This window comes from Elgaria multicarinata, chromosome 2, assembly GCF_023053635.1.
Source record: "Elgaria multicarinata webbii isolate HBS135686 ecotype San Diego chromosome 2, rElgMul1.1.pri, whole genome shotgun sequence".
Classification (NCBI taxonomy): domain Eukaryota; kingdom Metazoa; phylum Chordata; class Lepidosauria; order Squamata; family Anguidae; genus Elgaria; species Elgaria multicarinata.
The window spans coordinates 112,652,512-112,668,722 of record NC_086172.1 but is presented as its reverse complement, the minus strand read 5'-3'; the positions used below and the strand labels follow the sequence as shown (position 1 = coordinate 112,668,722).

Below are 16,211 nucleotides of genomic sequence, written 5' to 3'. Positions count from 1 at the left end.
TATTATCCATTTTCCAGCAATACGAAAGCTAGAGTTTTAAGCGTATGGATGCATTTTACTTGCTAACGGATAGCTCTCAAGAAGCGTCTTTAAAAAGCTCACTGTGGCTACAATTTTATGTGCACTTACTTCGGAATAGCCACACTGAATGCAGTGGGACTTACTTACGAATATACAAGCATAGGATCAGATGGAATTGTATACAAATATACACTAAGAAAATTGCACAGCACATCAACAAATTCTTACCACATATTTTGTATACAGTATAGTCTTATCCTACAAGAGTTGCAACTATATAAATAGAGTAATGTCTTTTTCCTATCTGGAGCTTTATACATGTGAAAATGTTGCTACAATAAAAATCTATACATATCTTACTGGTGTAAAATATACATCTTTAAAAAAAACAGCCACTCATTTTTTATTTTTTTGCAAACACATTAAAAGCAATCTCAGAAATGCCTGTATATTTAAACAGCAATCTGATACAAACATTCATGTCTTCATTACATCCTGATGGATAGAACTGGTAAAAGGATCACCATTGACTGAGACTGTATGTGCTTGGCAAGATCCATGGTGTTCAATAAATCCATTTTCTCTGTTTATAGCAAAGTAAATGTTATCTTTTCTCTGTTTCCAGATCTATGGAGTTATGAAATCAAATGGCAAACTCCTTCTCTCTGAAGTGTTTAATAATAGTGGGACATATCTAAGCTATTATTGGATATTGGTTTTCCAACCTGGAGAACTTCCACAGATACAGGAGGCTTTCCTCTTAAGAATGTCACCTTCTAGGAGTATAGGGCAATGGAAATGCATGAGGAGAGAGCAGGGCCAGAGTCTCCCACTCCTCACACTTTTATTTTAATCCCATTCCGAATGCCTGATAAAGCTACTCTCAGTTACCTGAAGACAACTCTGTGAAGCTCTATTTTTTATGCCCATGAACTGATTCATTAACAGTGCAAATCCTATGTGTGAAATGTGCATAAGATTTGCACTCTAAAAGCACGATCTTAATCTTTGGGAGTGTGTTTATTCTTTAGAATATATATGTATACCTAATATGTGGTACATATTATATGGTTACAATGTATTTTTTGGCTCAGTAGAACTCTATACTGGTGATAGCTAAGGCACAACACAGTGAGAAATCCAGCCCACTGTCTAACGTTTATGAAGGGTTAGATAATTAGTTGCTGGAGACACAGAAAGTGTTTTTGTTCTTTGTTTTTTAAAGGGAGATAGGGAGTAAGCTAAGGAACAGAGAAAATCATATTCAGAGACAGAAAAAATATTCATTCAAGAAAAAGACACAAGAAAAACCTTGCTTTGATAGATGGAGTCTTTGTAAATAAGATGAACCTGCCTCACCCACCTTAGGTAATGTAAAAAATGTCACATAGCTACAATTGATGGTGACAGTTTTGGCAGGAACTGTGCAAGAGAAGGTGTTGTCTACTTGATATGCCTAGGTGTGTTTTTCTGCAAAGGCCAGAGGGGAAGCCACATTGGCCTGTCACAGCACCAAAACAAAAAACAAAAAAAAACGTGGGCTCTAGTCCACAACCCCTTACGCCATAATAAATCTGTTAGTCTTTACACTAGCACACAAATGTTTCTGCAAGGATTGGCTGTATCCTTGGGTAGCCTTGAGGCTTTCCTTCTCTGCTCTGTTTTATGTTTATGCTTTATCTTTGCCTTGTGTGTAGAAAATTACCATACTTCAGAATTATCATCACAAACCCTTATATTTGAGCCAATTGGGGAAATATGAATGAGGCCAAAGCAGGCATTTTGAATTTTATATTTTGGGACAATAGCCTAATTGTCCCTAAAGTAGTAAATCTCTATCTCAGTTGCATCATGACAGATTGCAGGTAGGCGTTGACATGACTGAAAGTGTTTTCATACAAAAAGTAAGATCCTGCAAATAGAAAGCAGGACATCAGGGAGAAAGGGAGAACAGCCAAGAAAGTACTGGAGATGTTAGTCTTCTATGTAGAGGGGATGGCTTTTGTATGAAGGAGAATTCAATTGTGTGAAGTGGTACAGCCAAGACACAGGTTTATCACTTCGGCGAGGCCAATGTCAACATATACCATAGCTCAGAAGGAGAACATGTTAACCTGTAAAAAGTCTCAGGTTCAATCCCTGATATCCTCATGTAGAGCAGAGAAACGCTCCTGTCTGAACTCCTGGAGAGCTGCCGCTGGTCAGTGTAGACTAGGAGTTGGCAACTTGTGGCCTTCTAGATGTTTCAGCCTACAACTCCATTAGCCATAGCCAGCATAGCCAATGGTGAAGAATCATGGGAATGGTAGGCCAAAACATCTGGAGAGCCATACACTGTCTTTCTCTGGTGTAGACAATACTTCGCCACAAAGCTGACTTTTTCAGGGGAATTAGATAATCAAGCATGTGTGAAATTGATAGCTGATGACTGCCTAGAATATCATGGTGTGAGCCAAGTCACAGTGAGGTATGTTTCCCCCACCAGCACATAACCATGCATTCAAGACTGGTCACCAAATTCATAAAACAAACAAATTCACCTTTCACTAAGGTTCATGACTCCTCCTATTCCAGGAGAGTTATTTTAACTTAACAGTCTTCCCTTCAAGAATTGAATGAGCTGTTTAATCCTTCTCTAAGCTGAAGATCACAACATGAGACCAAGTCAATGCAGATGTTCACCACTTGTCCAGAGGAAGGGCACAATAACAAGTAGCCAATTAAAGTCATAAACCACACTTTTAACTTGCTGCCTGCCTCTTGCTATTCAGCCAGCTTTAAAAAGAGACACATGATTTGAGTGGGCAGATCACCTCATACAACCCTTCCCCGGGGTCAAGGATATAGATAAATCCTCATTTCTTTCATGTGCAGAAGGAACAGACCTCATTTTCAGCCTCCTAAAAAAAAGTAATGCCCTGTGATTTCCTCCCATTACATACATCTCTCACAGCATTGTTATAAATCACATTTCTCCCGGAATACATTTTTAAAAGTCTTCACAAGAAAGGCAAACATAGCCCCAAACAAATCCCCAAACACAACCATACAGCACAGCAGTATCATAAATCACAGAAAATTGTACATCTGAAGGACATACTTCAAATAAAATAACGTTAACATCAACAAACAATAGTGTTCCTTCTTCCCCTTAGAAGCAGATTTCTGCCTCCCCCCACCCCACAATCTTTGTACATAAATAGAAGAAAATAGTCTTTGAAATATTTACATCCACTAGAAGCTCCTGTTACAGTTTGTACAGTTGTTATTGCTTTAAGTTGCCTTTAGTTCTCATTTTCTCTCCAGCCACGAGCATTCTTTCCAAATTTATATACCAGTCTCCGACCATCTACACGCTCGAGAATTTCTCTTTTGTAATAATATCTGTTAAAAAGAAGTCATGAAATCAGATTATCAGAAATTCATAATTGGTAGCGAACCTCCCTCATTCGTTCAATTTGGGATGGAGGTTAGCAAAGTAAGGTAAAAGTCCAATTCTAAAAACAGTTCAGATCTTGTCATGTTCCCGATGACCTGATCAAGAGAGTCTGAACACATATTCCCCTGGAAACCCCTAACCCTTATCGACAACGCTGTGTAGCCTACCCAAACCATGTCTTTCCATGTGGTGATCAGGGCCAGACAGCTGTAATCCCTGTGCCCTAGCAGGTATTGACTCATTAATTCACGGCCTTTGCAGAAGGCCCAAAGTGACACAGTTGCACTGTATTCAAGGTAGAATTAATAGAAAAATATGCATCTCAACACTCTATTTAAACTAAGCAAATATTTTTAAAACAATCCTATTGATTCCAGAGACTTAAATGTTCCTAACTTATTGGGATTGTAGCAATTCTCTATAAGTTTCATAGCCCCAAGTCCAGTTCCCATGTAACTTTTTTCAGTGTCATGCAGAATGTTGGACTCGATGGTCTTATAGGCCCCTTCCAAATCTACTTTTCTATGATTCTATGTACCATCACTGTTTTTTACATGCCAGTCAGTATAATTGCTGGGATTTCATTGGAACTCCTATGTCAAATGGATTGATTGATCCCATCTGCATCTGCGCTACCAGAATTTGGAAACCTGTAGGTCTTGGTTATCCTACATGATTTAGTCTTAATTATTTATAATAAAATGATCATATTGAACATCCAAGACAGGAATACTGTGTGCATTAATTTGAGGACATGTTTATGGCTCAGCAGTCACGAGGATCATTGTACAACAGGATCTAGAAACTATGTCTATTCCTCCATGGAAGGCAGTCAAATTTCTCATTGATTGTAATGGACCTGGATTGTCCCATCAAGAAAAAATGGAAAGTCACATGCACATTACTATATTGGAAGTAGCTAACAGTCCCTGTGCTACTGATATATTAAGGAGAACACATGTGAATTATTTGAGGGATGAATTATGTAAAGTACAATAACATGGTTATTACAGTTATCAGAAATGGCAATTGTAAATGTGTAGATCATCACAATCCAGCATTTGATCCAGGAGGCCTTGTAGCAATCCGTGTAGACAGCTGTTGAGGCAGCCAAAGACAAAATATGACTCCAAGGGTTACTTTCAGTGACAGGACTTTTTCACTGTATCCTCCACGCTGCAGTTGTCAGTGCCACCTAAAAATCTGCTCCTCCTAGCCTTCTGATGCAGATTTTGAGGGTGTGCAGTGGCTGTGGGGTGGAGGGATAATTGACCTGCTCCCAGTTCCGCTGACAGAGCTGCTTCTGTTAGCAGAGTGACAATGTTGGGTACAACTCATAGTTTGTTCCACAACTCTGCAGACTTCTCAGAACAGACAAGATCCTTGTGTTCATATGAAGACAACGGGGAACTCTCAGTAATAATATATTATTTACAGATCTGGAGTCCTCAGGGGATATCCTAGATTTTGGATCTTGCCATATTGATCCCACTGATATCTTTCGCATAGGAGAGAAAAACTTCAGGAGGGAATTATACCACCAGAAAGCATAATATTTTAAACTTTTTTGAGTTTACACAATATTCAGTGCCTTGTGATTTCAATCTGCACAGTGTCTTTCTAAGCCAAAAATGTTCCTCCTCCTTGTTACCTCATGGCACGGCTGAGTTTCTCATAAGTCATGCTGCTATTGTTCTTCTTCTTTCCCCATAGCTGAGCCACAGCCTCAGATTTTAAGAATCTGAAGATGCCTTCAGACCGGTCCTCCCATTTTATCAAGCCTGGATTCTTCTCTGGATGCAGGAGAATGTCTCGGATAAATTCCCACAAGTGAGTCCCTCGAGGAGCTAAAATCCAAATGATGTTAAAAGGAAATATTACTTCAACTAAAGAACAAAGCTATGTACTTCTCTTCAAGCGAAGAGCTAAGATTCAAGACAAGGAAAGAAAATCCAAAATGATCTTCATTTCCTGTTATATTATTTAAGATACGTGAATAAAATGGCATTTACTCTGAAACAGTAACTTTAAATCGATTCCAGCAAGAGGAGCTGGAATTGTCATCCTATTTTTCCTAAGAATGCATAAGCCTAAAGGAATATTCTCTCAACCCTTCTCCCCCAAAACCTTTGAATATATGGCATACATAGGGCTCATCTACACCAAGCAGGATATTCCACTATGAAAGTGGTATGAAAGCAGTATATAAAAGGCAGAGGCCACACTTTGGAATGCTTTATAGTGGTGCTGAAGTGCACTGCAGGATCTACAGTACTGCTTTATAGTGGTACTGAAGTGCACTGACAACTGTTGGGGCCCATGACACATCTACACCAAGCAGGATATAGCGGGATGAAAGTGGAATGAAAGTGGTATATGGCATGTGTCATGGGCCCCAACAGTTGTCAGTGCACTTCAATACCACTATAAAGCAGTAGTATGGCTCCTGCCTTTTATATACCGCTTTCATAGTGGAATATCCTGCTTGGTGTAGACGAGCCCACACATCTCTATTACATCTACTACCTACTTCCTATACATCCATTGCCATGACTTCCACCTGTCCTTCTACACTCCAATTCCAGCTGCTGGCTAATAATAATTCCACATTCTTAAACGAAACTCAACTTTGCAAGATCACCTGAAAACCCAGCTACTTCATTCTTATTTTTCCAGTGGTGGGTATATATCACTCCATATGCCAAATTTACATTTCAGTATTTGCGATCCCTCCCCAGTAATACCAAATTCTAACTCCTCTGCATCATGAATACACTACTCCATTTTTACCTTCTAAATTTTGACATATTTCTATTCAAACTATGCCTTGTTATAGCTGAAGTATAACGTGTAGTTTACCACCTAAGCATCCACTAGTGACAAAACTTAATTCATTGGAAGAATGAATCCACGACAAGTGCAAAGTTTACTTTTATTGGTTGAGGTTCTCACTAAGGACATAGCAAACTAATATCTAACTTTTTTGTTTTCGTTTTTTGAAAGGTTCGTTACATTTCCAATTTTCCTGACTGCTTTGAGTTAAGAAAACAAAATGGGACCAGTTAAAAAATGGTACATTCTGGCAAGAACTCTCAACTTCATGACAGGCTCTGGGTATCCATCCTGATGGAAATAAAGTAACAGATGAATAAGGCTGAACTGTGTTTATTGGAGCATAGTAGCTTCCTAGCCAGCTGATGCATTTCCAGGTACAATGGGGGAGGGATGACAATCGAGTAACCAGCAAGCTGTTGCATTCAAGTAAATATGATAAAGTGCAATCATTGTTTTCAACCTGTCGCGAGGATGAAGGATGTTACAACTTCTCTCTGGGGTATAATGCCTGAACAGGCCCAGAATGTAATAGAGAAAGACCTTCACTTTATTTCTTGGATAATTTAAATCCTATGTGAATTATGATAGCCCAAGGCATTTGTTGCCTGAGATGAACAGCAAATGGCCACCACCACCACCACCACCACCCACATGGCAAGTCAAGATGTGTAGTACACAGAACTGGTTCAATTTATTTGAACCCTACAAGAGCCTCTCCCTTAGAATAAAAATATAATAATATAAAGTAAAAATTAACTACTTACTGTCCTTTCGTGACACTCAGCATCAGCTGACTGAGGCAGTCACCTCAATAGCCTTGTTCAGGCATTCTTGTCTCTACACATGGCGAGAGGGAGTGGGGCAGCGTGCCCTTTGGGCGTATGTCTAAGGAGGGGGAAACTGATTGTGCCAGCTTCCAGCTCATGGAAAGAGTCTGTCTATATTTGGCGGTCTTCGGCCTTTGCTAGACCTACCTTAAAATCCGGGCAAGAGGAGGGGAGAGCCCGCAATGCAACTATCGTGGGATCTCGCCCTCGTTTACATGTGAGGCGTGACAAGCTCACGAAGAAAGCAGCCGCAGCCGCCATTTTTGTTGTTGTTCTTAAAGGGCCGGATGCGCACAAACGCTCGTGCGCCCAGGTAAGGATTTTTGTTTGTTTGTTTTTTAAAACCGTTTCCCCCACTCCTCCCACCCTTGTGCCCTGCGCCCTGTGCCCTGCGCGTAGCCGGGGTCAAGCCGTGAAAAAAGGCCATGGGCTCAACCCAAGACTGCAGAAAATACCAGGCCCAAAGGCCTGGTATTGATCCCTCCCTGAGCCCAGGATCCCCTGTGCGTCATCTGGACGCACAGGGACGATCCCGGGTATCACCCCGGGATATAGCCTGGTCTAGCTAAGGCCTTCCTCTCTTTAGACATACCCCCAATGTGTCAACAGTGTTGAGCCCTGGCCAGCAGACGATACCATGGTGGAGGCAAGGTTAGCATGCCCAACCCCAATCTCTCTCCATATAATGCTAACTGCACAGAGAGTTGCCCTGCCTAATGGTAGGGCCGACTCAGGATGATCCTTCTCTTTCGCTTCTGTTGTTTTTTGTTCAGTGCTATCAGTACTGTCCATCTGTACGAAACAGTATTGAAATAGCTCTATAGTGGCTGACTTACTGTGTTTCTTTTGTGATTTTGGAGGATGATCTTGTATCTTTTTCACATCTGAAGAATCTTCTGTAACAGAAAAGGGGGGCAGTTCTCAGACCTACAGACACAAAACCATTCTACAGACAATAAGTCTTATCTACACAACTAAAAGCTATATTGCTGCATTTTGAAATTTCCAAAAGGTGTTTAATAATAGTTGAATGGGTAGTACATTACAGTAATCAAGTCAAAAAAGGAGGGAGCCATTTCTGTTGCCAAGGCTCCAGAAGATATGAGAATAAATAAAATATCCTTAATTTACAAGTTCATCAGCCTATCAGAGATTTATGCCATTGGGTTTTGTGATAAAAATTATTTCAGAATTCTGGACATTTTTACAGTAGTGCTAAATTTCCCGAAATGCTAACCAGAATTAGTATTAAAATACATGCATTACAATATTTCTTTGATGGAATAAAGGTGTGTTTTAAAAATGTATGTTAAAAGTGCCTCCATGTGAATTCTTATCCTTTTAAATGGTGTGTGATTTCTTATTGTATCTTCCTTTATTTTTCCATTGAGTTTCTCATTGCGAGTGGAGAAGGAAACATGGAATAAAGACATGGACACCAGAGTCTGGGATAAACTAGGGCCTCTTTATTTAAACAATAAGGGATATTCTACCCCTCCTGGATCTGCATGTGAAAAGTGCGGGAATCTATATGTCCTTACCTCAGGCAACTTGCCTGACATTATGGGCAAGCCACTCTCGTAAGCCAGGAGTCGTGTAAACCCAGCCCCTCTCTTATACAACACTTTGAGAGTGTGGGGAGGCCACCCCCCCCATCATCCCCACTCAAAGCCATAGAACTCTGAGTAGATGAGACAGAAGGATCTCCAAAGGCATACCATATCCTGGCACGGGAGCCATAAAACTCGCGAAGAGCAGGAGCTTCAGACATGCCAATCACCGAAAGGTTCAAGAGTGGTCACCGTCCCTATTCTGCTATATCAAATTTCCACACAAAATGGTGTGTGATTTCTTATTGTATCTTCCTTTATTCTTCTACTGAGTTTCTCATTTTCAGTTTCAGATTTGCCTGATCAGAGTTGGAGGCATAGTCTTGTCAAAATGTAATCATATTCAATTAACAAAAAATATTTTGGTTTAACATGCTTTGTTAAGAGCTTTTGATGTTCATTCAAGCTCCAACATGCTCGGAAATTAAAGGACATACTCTTAACAGATGTACTATTTAGGCAATGCATGGTATGGTATCCTATCCTGTGGCTAATTCCATCTTCACTACTATCTTACTTGTTGGCTGTCAGTGGCAGAGTGGTGGAACTAAGTCCCAGATTCTCCTGTTCACTGAAATAGGCATATGGAGTCTATGCAAATGAAGCAATCTTTCAACTGAATCCATTATTCCACATTATAAGTACCGGAGCTTCGGCTGTTGGGCAAGTGTGGGTAATCCTCCAAGGTATCTTTAACACTACCCAATGATGAGATGGATCGCTCTAAGGCTAAGTCTGGCCGACCCGAGTCTTCGACTTTCCTCACAGACATTCTTCAGGAACAGGGCTTGTGTGATATTTGAGAGAAGTGTGAAAAGGTGTTATCTTGACTCCCAAGTAATATCTGGTTGCAAAACTATTATCTCAAATTTATGTAAACAGGAATATGCAGGATATTGTGGTTTTAATGTCCTTAGCTACACTTATGGAAAGGTGAGATATTAATATGTAAGGTAAAGAAGCTTTTTAGATGGTATTGTTTTACCGCTTGTGGATTTTTCTGGGGCTGAATGATTTATGATGGTTTGGGATTTTTACTGGAATTGAAGCTTGTGGATTTTGTAATGTTTGTCTTTTGTTTTAATTGTAATATTCTATTGGCATTTGTAATTTACTGTATGAGGTTTGTAAGCTGTTTTAAGCCCACCCCAATCTTAGAATCATAGAATCATAGAATAGTAGAGTTGGAAGGGGCCTATAAGGCCATCAAGTCCAACCCCCTGCTCAATGCAGGAAGCTACTGTGAGGGGGAGGAGTATAGATGGATCTTGAAATAGAGTGAGTGTGGCTTTTCATGTTCTTGTATTGAGGAGAAGGGGGGGGTGTGCGTGTGTGTCAGTATACAAGCATGGACATATAATGTCCATGCAAACACAGGATGTTTGCTTGTGTGTGGATGGACAGATGGATCTGGTGTGTGCATGTGTGTTCTATTGATCTTGTATGAGGACAGCAAAAAGAACTACAACAAAGAAATTTGTACAGCAACTAAAGATATATGTTAACTTCAGATATGTGTCCTTTAGTTCAGTGATTTTAACATCAACATATTATGTGGAACAGGTTTGTTTTAATTATGAACTGTAGAATCAGACATGTGACCAAGGCCATGCCCCCTTGGGGGTGGTTGTCAGAATGCGTACACCTCCTCAGGGGCTGGGCATGTTGAGGTGGGCACCCCTCCTTGAGGGCAGCCATGTTGTCTTCCTTTTTGGTTTCCCAAATCTGGTCACCCTACTGTTAATTACACAATGTGTGAAGCAATGCAGTCTTTTTTTCAGCTCTGAACCTACTGCCAGTCAATGTCATTGGACCACCCTGAATTCCAATAATATGTGGAAGGGCGAACAATTTCCTCCAGTCAAAAATGAAATGAGATTTGATAAATGTGCTAGCCTTGCCACGCCCTATGTGAAATCCTATGCAAACCCATTATTCTCCAGAATTTGCTGCAGCGTATACCTTCTGGGGAATTCCCCTTCCCTTCTGTTATTACCTTGGAACTGAGCTAATGCAAGATGTATACAGTTGCATCAGTATAACATACATCCACCTGTCTGAACACATACAAATCTGGCAAGTGTTGTTTCTTAGAAAATGAAGAAGCCAAACAGTATGTGGGAATAACAGTCAATGTTATTAGGAATTCTTGGCAGCTGAGGTCTATCTATTTTATTGCCAGAATTACAGGAACACACTTTCTTTCATTTCTATTGATGCAGCATAATCAGGGGACGGGATAATCAGATTTCTGAGTGCTAGCAATACTAAACCAACGAAAGCTAGAAAGTTCCCTCCGTTCAAGGCATCACTTAAACAGAGGTCTGGATCCTGAATTTGCACCACTCAAGAAAAAAGGAAAAGAAAACGTAGAAGTCTTAAAAGATGCTTAATCCAGAACTGACAACCGGCTGCATTTATCAGTAGGATATCACCAATTGCCAAGAATCTGTGTTGTGTCTGCCTTGCAGGATAGTTAGTGCCAGATAAGCTTAAAGCCCACACACATTCTTCCACCTACAAACATGCATAAACAGTAGCCATAGCTTTCAATGGAAATTAGCTATTTGCATGTGCAAACGACTTACAGTAACTACCAGCCTCTCTGTACAAACTTGTCTGGACTGTTTTGCTGCAACGCTGATAAGCACTCCAGGAAAATGGCTGCAAACCCGAGCAGGAGAGGAAGCCATGTAAGGTGGTTGTTTTGCTCACGACCGGCTAATTACCTTTGTGCCTTTCCTGCATTGTGAAGCTCGGAAAGCACAAGCCTGCTGTGCAATTTGCTGAGCTTGTGGGAAAGCCACAAAAACTAATTAAGGCCTGGTATTCCCGCCCTTATTGAGGCCAGCCTGACGTTAAACCTAAAGCCATCGGGAATTTTCCACAGAGAACAAGAATCCTGGGAATTTAAACTTACACTATTAAGATTCAAGGTACACATGCCTTAAAGCCTACTTTGCTACAGCAGCTTATTTTTTCTTTTGGATTATCCTCATCATGGGGGGAAATGCTTGCTGCTTTTGAATTATTTCATTATTATATTCCTCCCAAATCAAGGCACAATCCTATACTGGAGTTATATCACCTGAAGAGTGTCAGGATTTTACAGAAGGCCCACCACATTGGCAGAACACTAGATATGCTGCCACCATGACTGATACAGCAAAACACTCTGCTGACAGAGGCATTCTACCAGCAAAGACCTGGTCAGTGCAGGGGAGACTTCTTACACCGGATCCTGTGCCCCTTCAATCCACAGCCATCCCTCCCAGGACTGACTGGGCAACTGTCCCCATTGCTGTGAATTCATCATCTGTCTCTGTGTGGGGGAGAGATGTACCACCAACACAGCCGTTGACTGGTGGTCACGGAGGGCATTTCCAGGGCCACTGTGGCCACGACTGTTGTTTTTATGCCATGTTTTCTGTTTTCTACTTGTGTATTTTTTTCTCTTCCTCTCCTGGGGTGAGCATGTATTGAATATGGTGGCTGTTCTGCTGGCAAAGTGGTGGTACATCTCTGGTCTCAGTGTGCTGTAAGTAAAGGATTATTCTTCCCTTTGCTTGCCACAGAATTGATAATTAATTATTTTACATCTGCAAAAACAATGGTGTATCATAAGAACATAAGAAGAGCCATGCAGGAGCAGACCAAGGGTCCATGTAGTCCAGCAGTTCATACAGTGGCCAATCAGCTGTCGACCAGGGACCCACAAGCAGGACACAATGCAACAGCACCCTCCCACCCATGTTCCCCAACAATCGGTGCATATAGGCTTACTGCTTCTGACACTGGAGGAAGGACATAGCCACCAGGACTAGTAGCCATTGATAGCCTTCTCCTCTAGGAATTAACCCAGCCCTCTTTTAAAGCCATCCGAACTGGTGGCCATTTCTACATCTTGTGGTAGTGATATCCATAATTTAACTACGGCAGGATCTATACTACTGCTTTATAGCAGTATTGAAGGGCACTGACAACTGTTGGGGCCCATGACACATCTATACCAAGCAGGATATAACACTGTGGTCTTAGCTAGACCTACCTCATAGTCTGCAACGGAGGAGGGAAAATCTCGCGTTGTGATTAACGCGAGATCCCTCCTCCGTTTACACGTGAGGCGTGATGACCTCAGGAGGAGAGGCGTTGCGCCTGCCATTTTATATTTTTTAAAGATACAGGAGCGCATGAATGCTCGTGCACTAAAGGTAAGGTTTCTTTTAAAAATTAAGCACTTTTCCCACTCCCACCCCCACGCAGAACCGGGTCAAACCGCGGCAACACGTTCCACAGTCTCAGGCTCAGCCTGGGACCACTGAATAAGCGGGCCCAAAGGGGAGGGTGAGATCCCGAGGCAAGGGATCATCCCTCCCTGATCCCAGGATCCCCTGTGTCGCATGTGGACGCACAGGGACGATCCCAGGGTTTGCCCCAGGATTTCGCCCGGTCTAGCTAAGGCCAAGAAAGCGGTATGAAAACAGTATGTGTGTAAACGGAGGAGGGATCTAGTGTTAATCACAACACGAGATCTTCCCTCTTCCATCGCGGACTATGAGATAGGTCTAGCTAAGGCCACAGTGTTATACCCTGCTTGGTATAGATGTGTCATGGGCCCCAACAGTTGTCAGTGCACTTCAATACCACTAAAAAGCAGTTGTGTAGATCCTGCCTCCATACACCGCTTTCATACGACTTTCATATTTTTATAACCTGCTTGGTGTAGATCTGGCTGTGCTATGTAAAGAAGTGCTTCTTTTTATCTGTCCTGAATCTCCCACTAATCAGCTTGTATTTGGATATACAGCACATATATATATATATATATATATATATATATATATATATGGGATAACCCCAGGTTCTAGTATTATGGGAGAGGGAGAAAGAGATGTTTCAAATATGAGAAGCTTTTGAAGGCTGCGCCTTGACAAATGGGGGAGGGGAATGTTTCAACAAAAGTGTCTTGCAAAACTTGGGAGAGAAAAAATGCACCACATTTGCATATGATTCAGGAGTAAGCCACCCCTTTTTACAGAATATACAAATTCAGTTTTTACAACATGCTGTGCCCCTGTCATGACACCCTTCCTCTAAGATCAACTAGTAAGAGGGTAAACACACCACAAAGGGAAATTGCCTGAACTTCGCTACTGTCAGAGTGATTTGAAGAGCTGGCAGCCATTTTATGAGAATGGGCGGATAGTAAAAGGAAAAGACAAACATCAGTTGCTGAGCTCATTTGTTTGAAGTGTGTGTGTTACTGAGGTAAAGCAGGCTGTGCAGCTGCTGTAGTTCAGAACGACACAATACATACAGACGCACAAACACACACACAAACACACACACACACATTTTTCTCTCAGAATTGTTAACCACCTATTTAAGAACAGGGTTTCCATCTTTTTTTCTGGCAGGGCTTCTGTGCCCTGGACAGCTACAAGAGTGAAAAAAAATAAAGATAGCTACATTCCATGACACAGAAGCAATGAGACAAAGCTTAACTTGTTAAAGAGCATGACAATCAGAAAAACAACAAGTACTAGTTTTTCATCACTGTATCTCCATGGTTGGTTTTTTTGGTGGGGGGAGGGACTGGACTTGTTGGATTTTGCCTTGCATTGATATCTTCAATGTAAAGAGACTTTGGCCTTAGCTAGACCTACCTGGTCTACTGGGATGGAGGGGTGAAGATCTCACAATCTTTTTATCCTGAGGTCTCCCCCTCTGTTCACACGCAGCACACAATGACCTCACAGGGAGAGGCGTCATGCCCGCTATTTGGTTTTTCTTAAAGGGGAAGTTGCGCACGAGCACTCGTGCGCAAAAGCTAAGTACTTTTTTAAAAAACAAAACCCGGCTCACCCCACCCCCAATGGGCGCAGTACTCCTGAGGAGTTCTGCGCCCCGTTCACAGGTCCTGGATCCTCACGAGGAACCAGGACAAACCACGCTGCCCGGCCACACATTCCGCAGGCTCAGGCTCAGCCCAGGACCGCGGGAAAACTGGGCTCAAAGGGATCATCCCTCCCTGATCCCGGGATCCCCTGTGCGTCATGTTTGGGATTTCGCCCCATCTAGTCCATTTTAAAAAAAAGTTAGCACCTTACTGGTATCTATTGATGTATTGGCATTTTTGGTCTCTTATGATTATGACATTCCACTTTTCTTTTACCTTTACTAACTCTATTTCTCCAGTCAGTACTACAATCTCCATTTCCTTTCGGATTTGTTCTCAGCAAAGAAAATCCTTGCTGCCGGGGAAATTCCCTCATACAGTGGCATAAGGCAACTAATGCAAAATTATTGAGAACTATAAAAGACCAGAGTGTGTCACGTTCTGAATAGTGGCCTTTGAATACTTTTAAAATATGTTTCCAGTAGGGTGACCATATGAAAAGGAGGACAGGGCTCCTGTATCTTTAACAGTTGCATAGAAAAGGGAATTTCAGCAGGTGTCATTTGTATATATGGAGAACCTGGTGAAATTCCCTCTTCATGACAACAGTTAAAGGTGCAGGAGCTATACTAGAGTGACCAGATTTAAAAGAGGGCAGGGCACCTGCAGCTTTAACTGTTGTGATGAAGAGGAAATTTCACCAGGTTCTCCGTATATACAAATGACACCTGCTGAAATTTCCTTTTCAATACAACTGTTAAAGATACAGGAGCCCTGTCCTCCTTTTCATATGGTCACCCTAGTTTCCACTGAATTTGGTACTGTTTAAGTCACTTGTTACCTACTGAAAGAAAACCACTTCAGACAAATTTAGGAAAAAAGTGTCTGATGAGAGCAGGTAACTGATACCTTGTCTTTTTAACTACTAATGACAACTTTTACACAAACATCACTGAGGAGGTTTTTTGAAACTGTCCTATGTCTGGTTATCATAGAAAGGGATTCATGAACCTCCAAGTCACCACGTCTCAGCTGCACTATATGTCTCAACTCAGCAAAGCCATGCTTGATTCATGTGATTCCACCACTGGCAGCGTACAAATAAAATAAGATAACTAAATAAACCAATCCTATGCAGCAGCCACCATTAAGATCCAATGTAAATTTTCCTACTTGACACCTGAAAAGCTATATGGCACCAGCTAGGATTTGTCGTAGATTTTCTGCATACAGGGTATACATTTATTCGTGTCAGATGGAGAGAAAATAAATATTAAAGCAATGGTAAAAAAGCAAAGTTAATATTATCATAACATTATCACAATAACCATACATGTTCTTTTTGCTCCACATATGGCTGGTTCACATGTGCATGTACGTTTCATTTCTTGTCACTCGATTATCAGCACTTCATGACTTTCAGGCCTTAGCTAGACCTAAGGTTTATCCCGGGATCATCTCGGGGTCATACCTGCCTGCTCCAGGGATATCCTGTGTGTCATTTACATGAACAGGGATGACCCCGGGACGATCCTGGGATAAACCTTAGGTTTAGCTAAGAACTCAGTTGAAAGTGTGAA

The 16,211-nt window shown here is 41.5% G+C and overlaps 1 protein-coding gene across 2 annotated transcripts in view; it reads right to left on the bottom strand.

Moving 5' to 3' along the window:
* Positions 1 to 2,791: 2,791 nt before the first annotated feature.
* Positions 2,792 to 16,211, bottom strand: part of EHF (ETS homologous factor) — a 50,920-nt gene continuing 37,500 nt past the window's right edge. Inside the window, exons 7-9 of one of the 2 annotated variants that reach the window (XM_063118813.1) lie at positions 7,959 to 8,018; positions 5,112 to 5,307; positions 2,792 to 3,405 (exon numbers count right to left, since the gene is read on the bottom strand). In XM_063118813.1, the coding sequence (XP_062974883.1) occupies positions 3,306 to 3,405; positions 5,112 to 5,307; positions 7,959 to 8,018 (356 nt within the window). In that variant the 3' untranslated portion in view covers positions 2,792 to 3,305. The remainder of the gene's footprint in view (positions 3,406 to 5,111; positions 5,308 to 7,958; positions 8,019 to 16,211) is intronic. The other variant, XM_063118812.1, reaches the window with a different exon arrangement.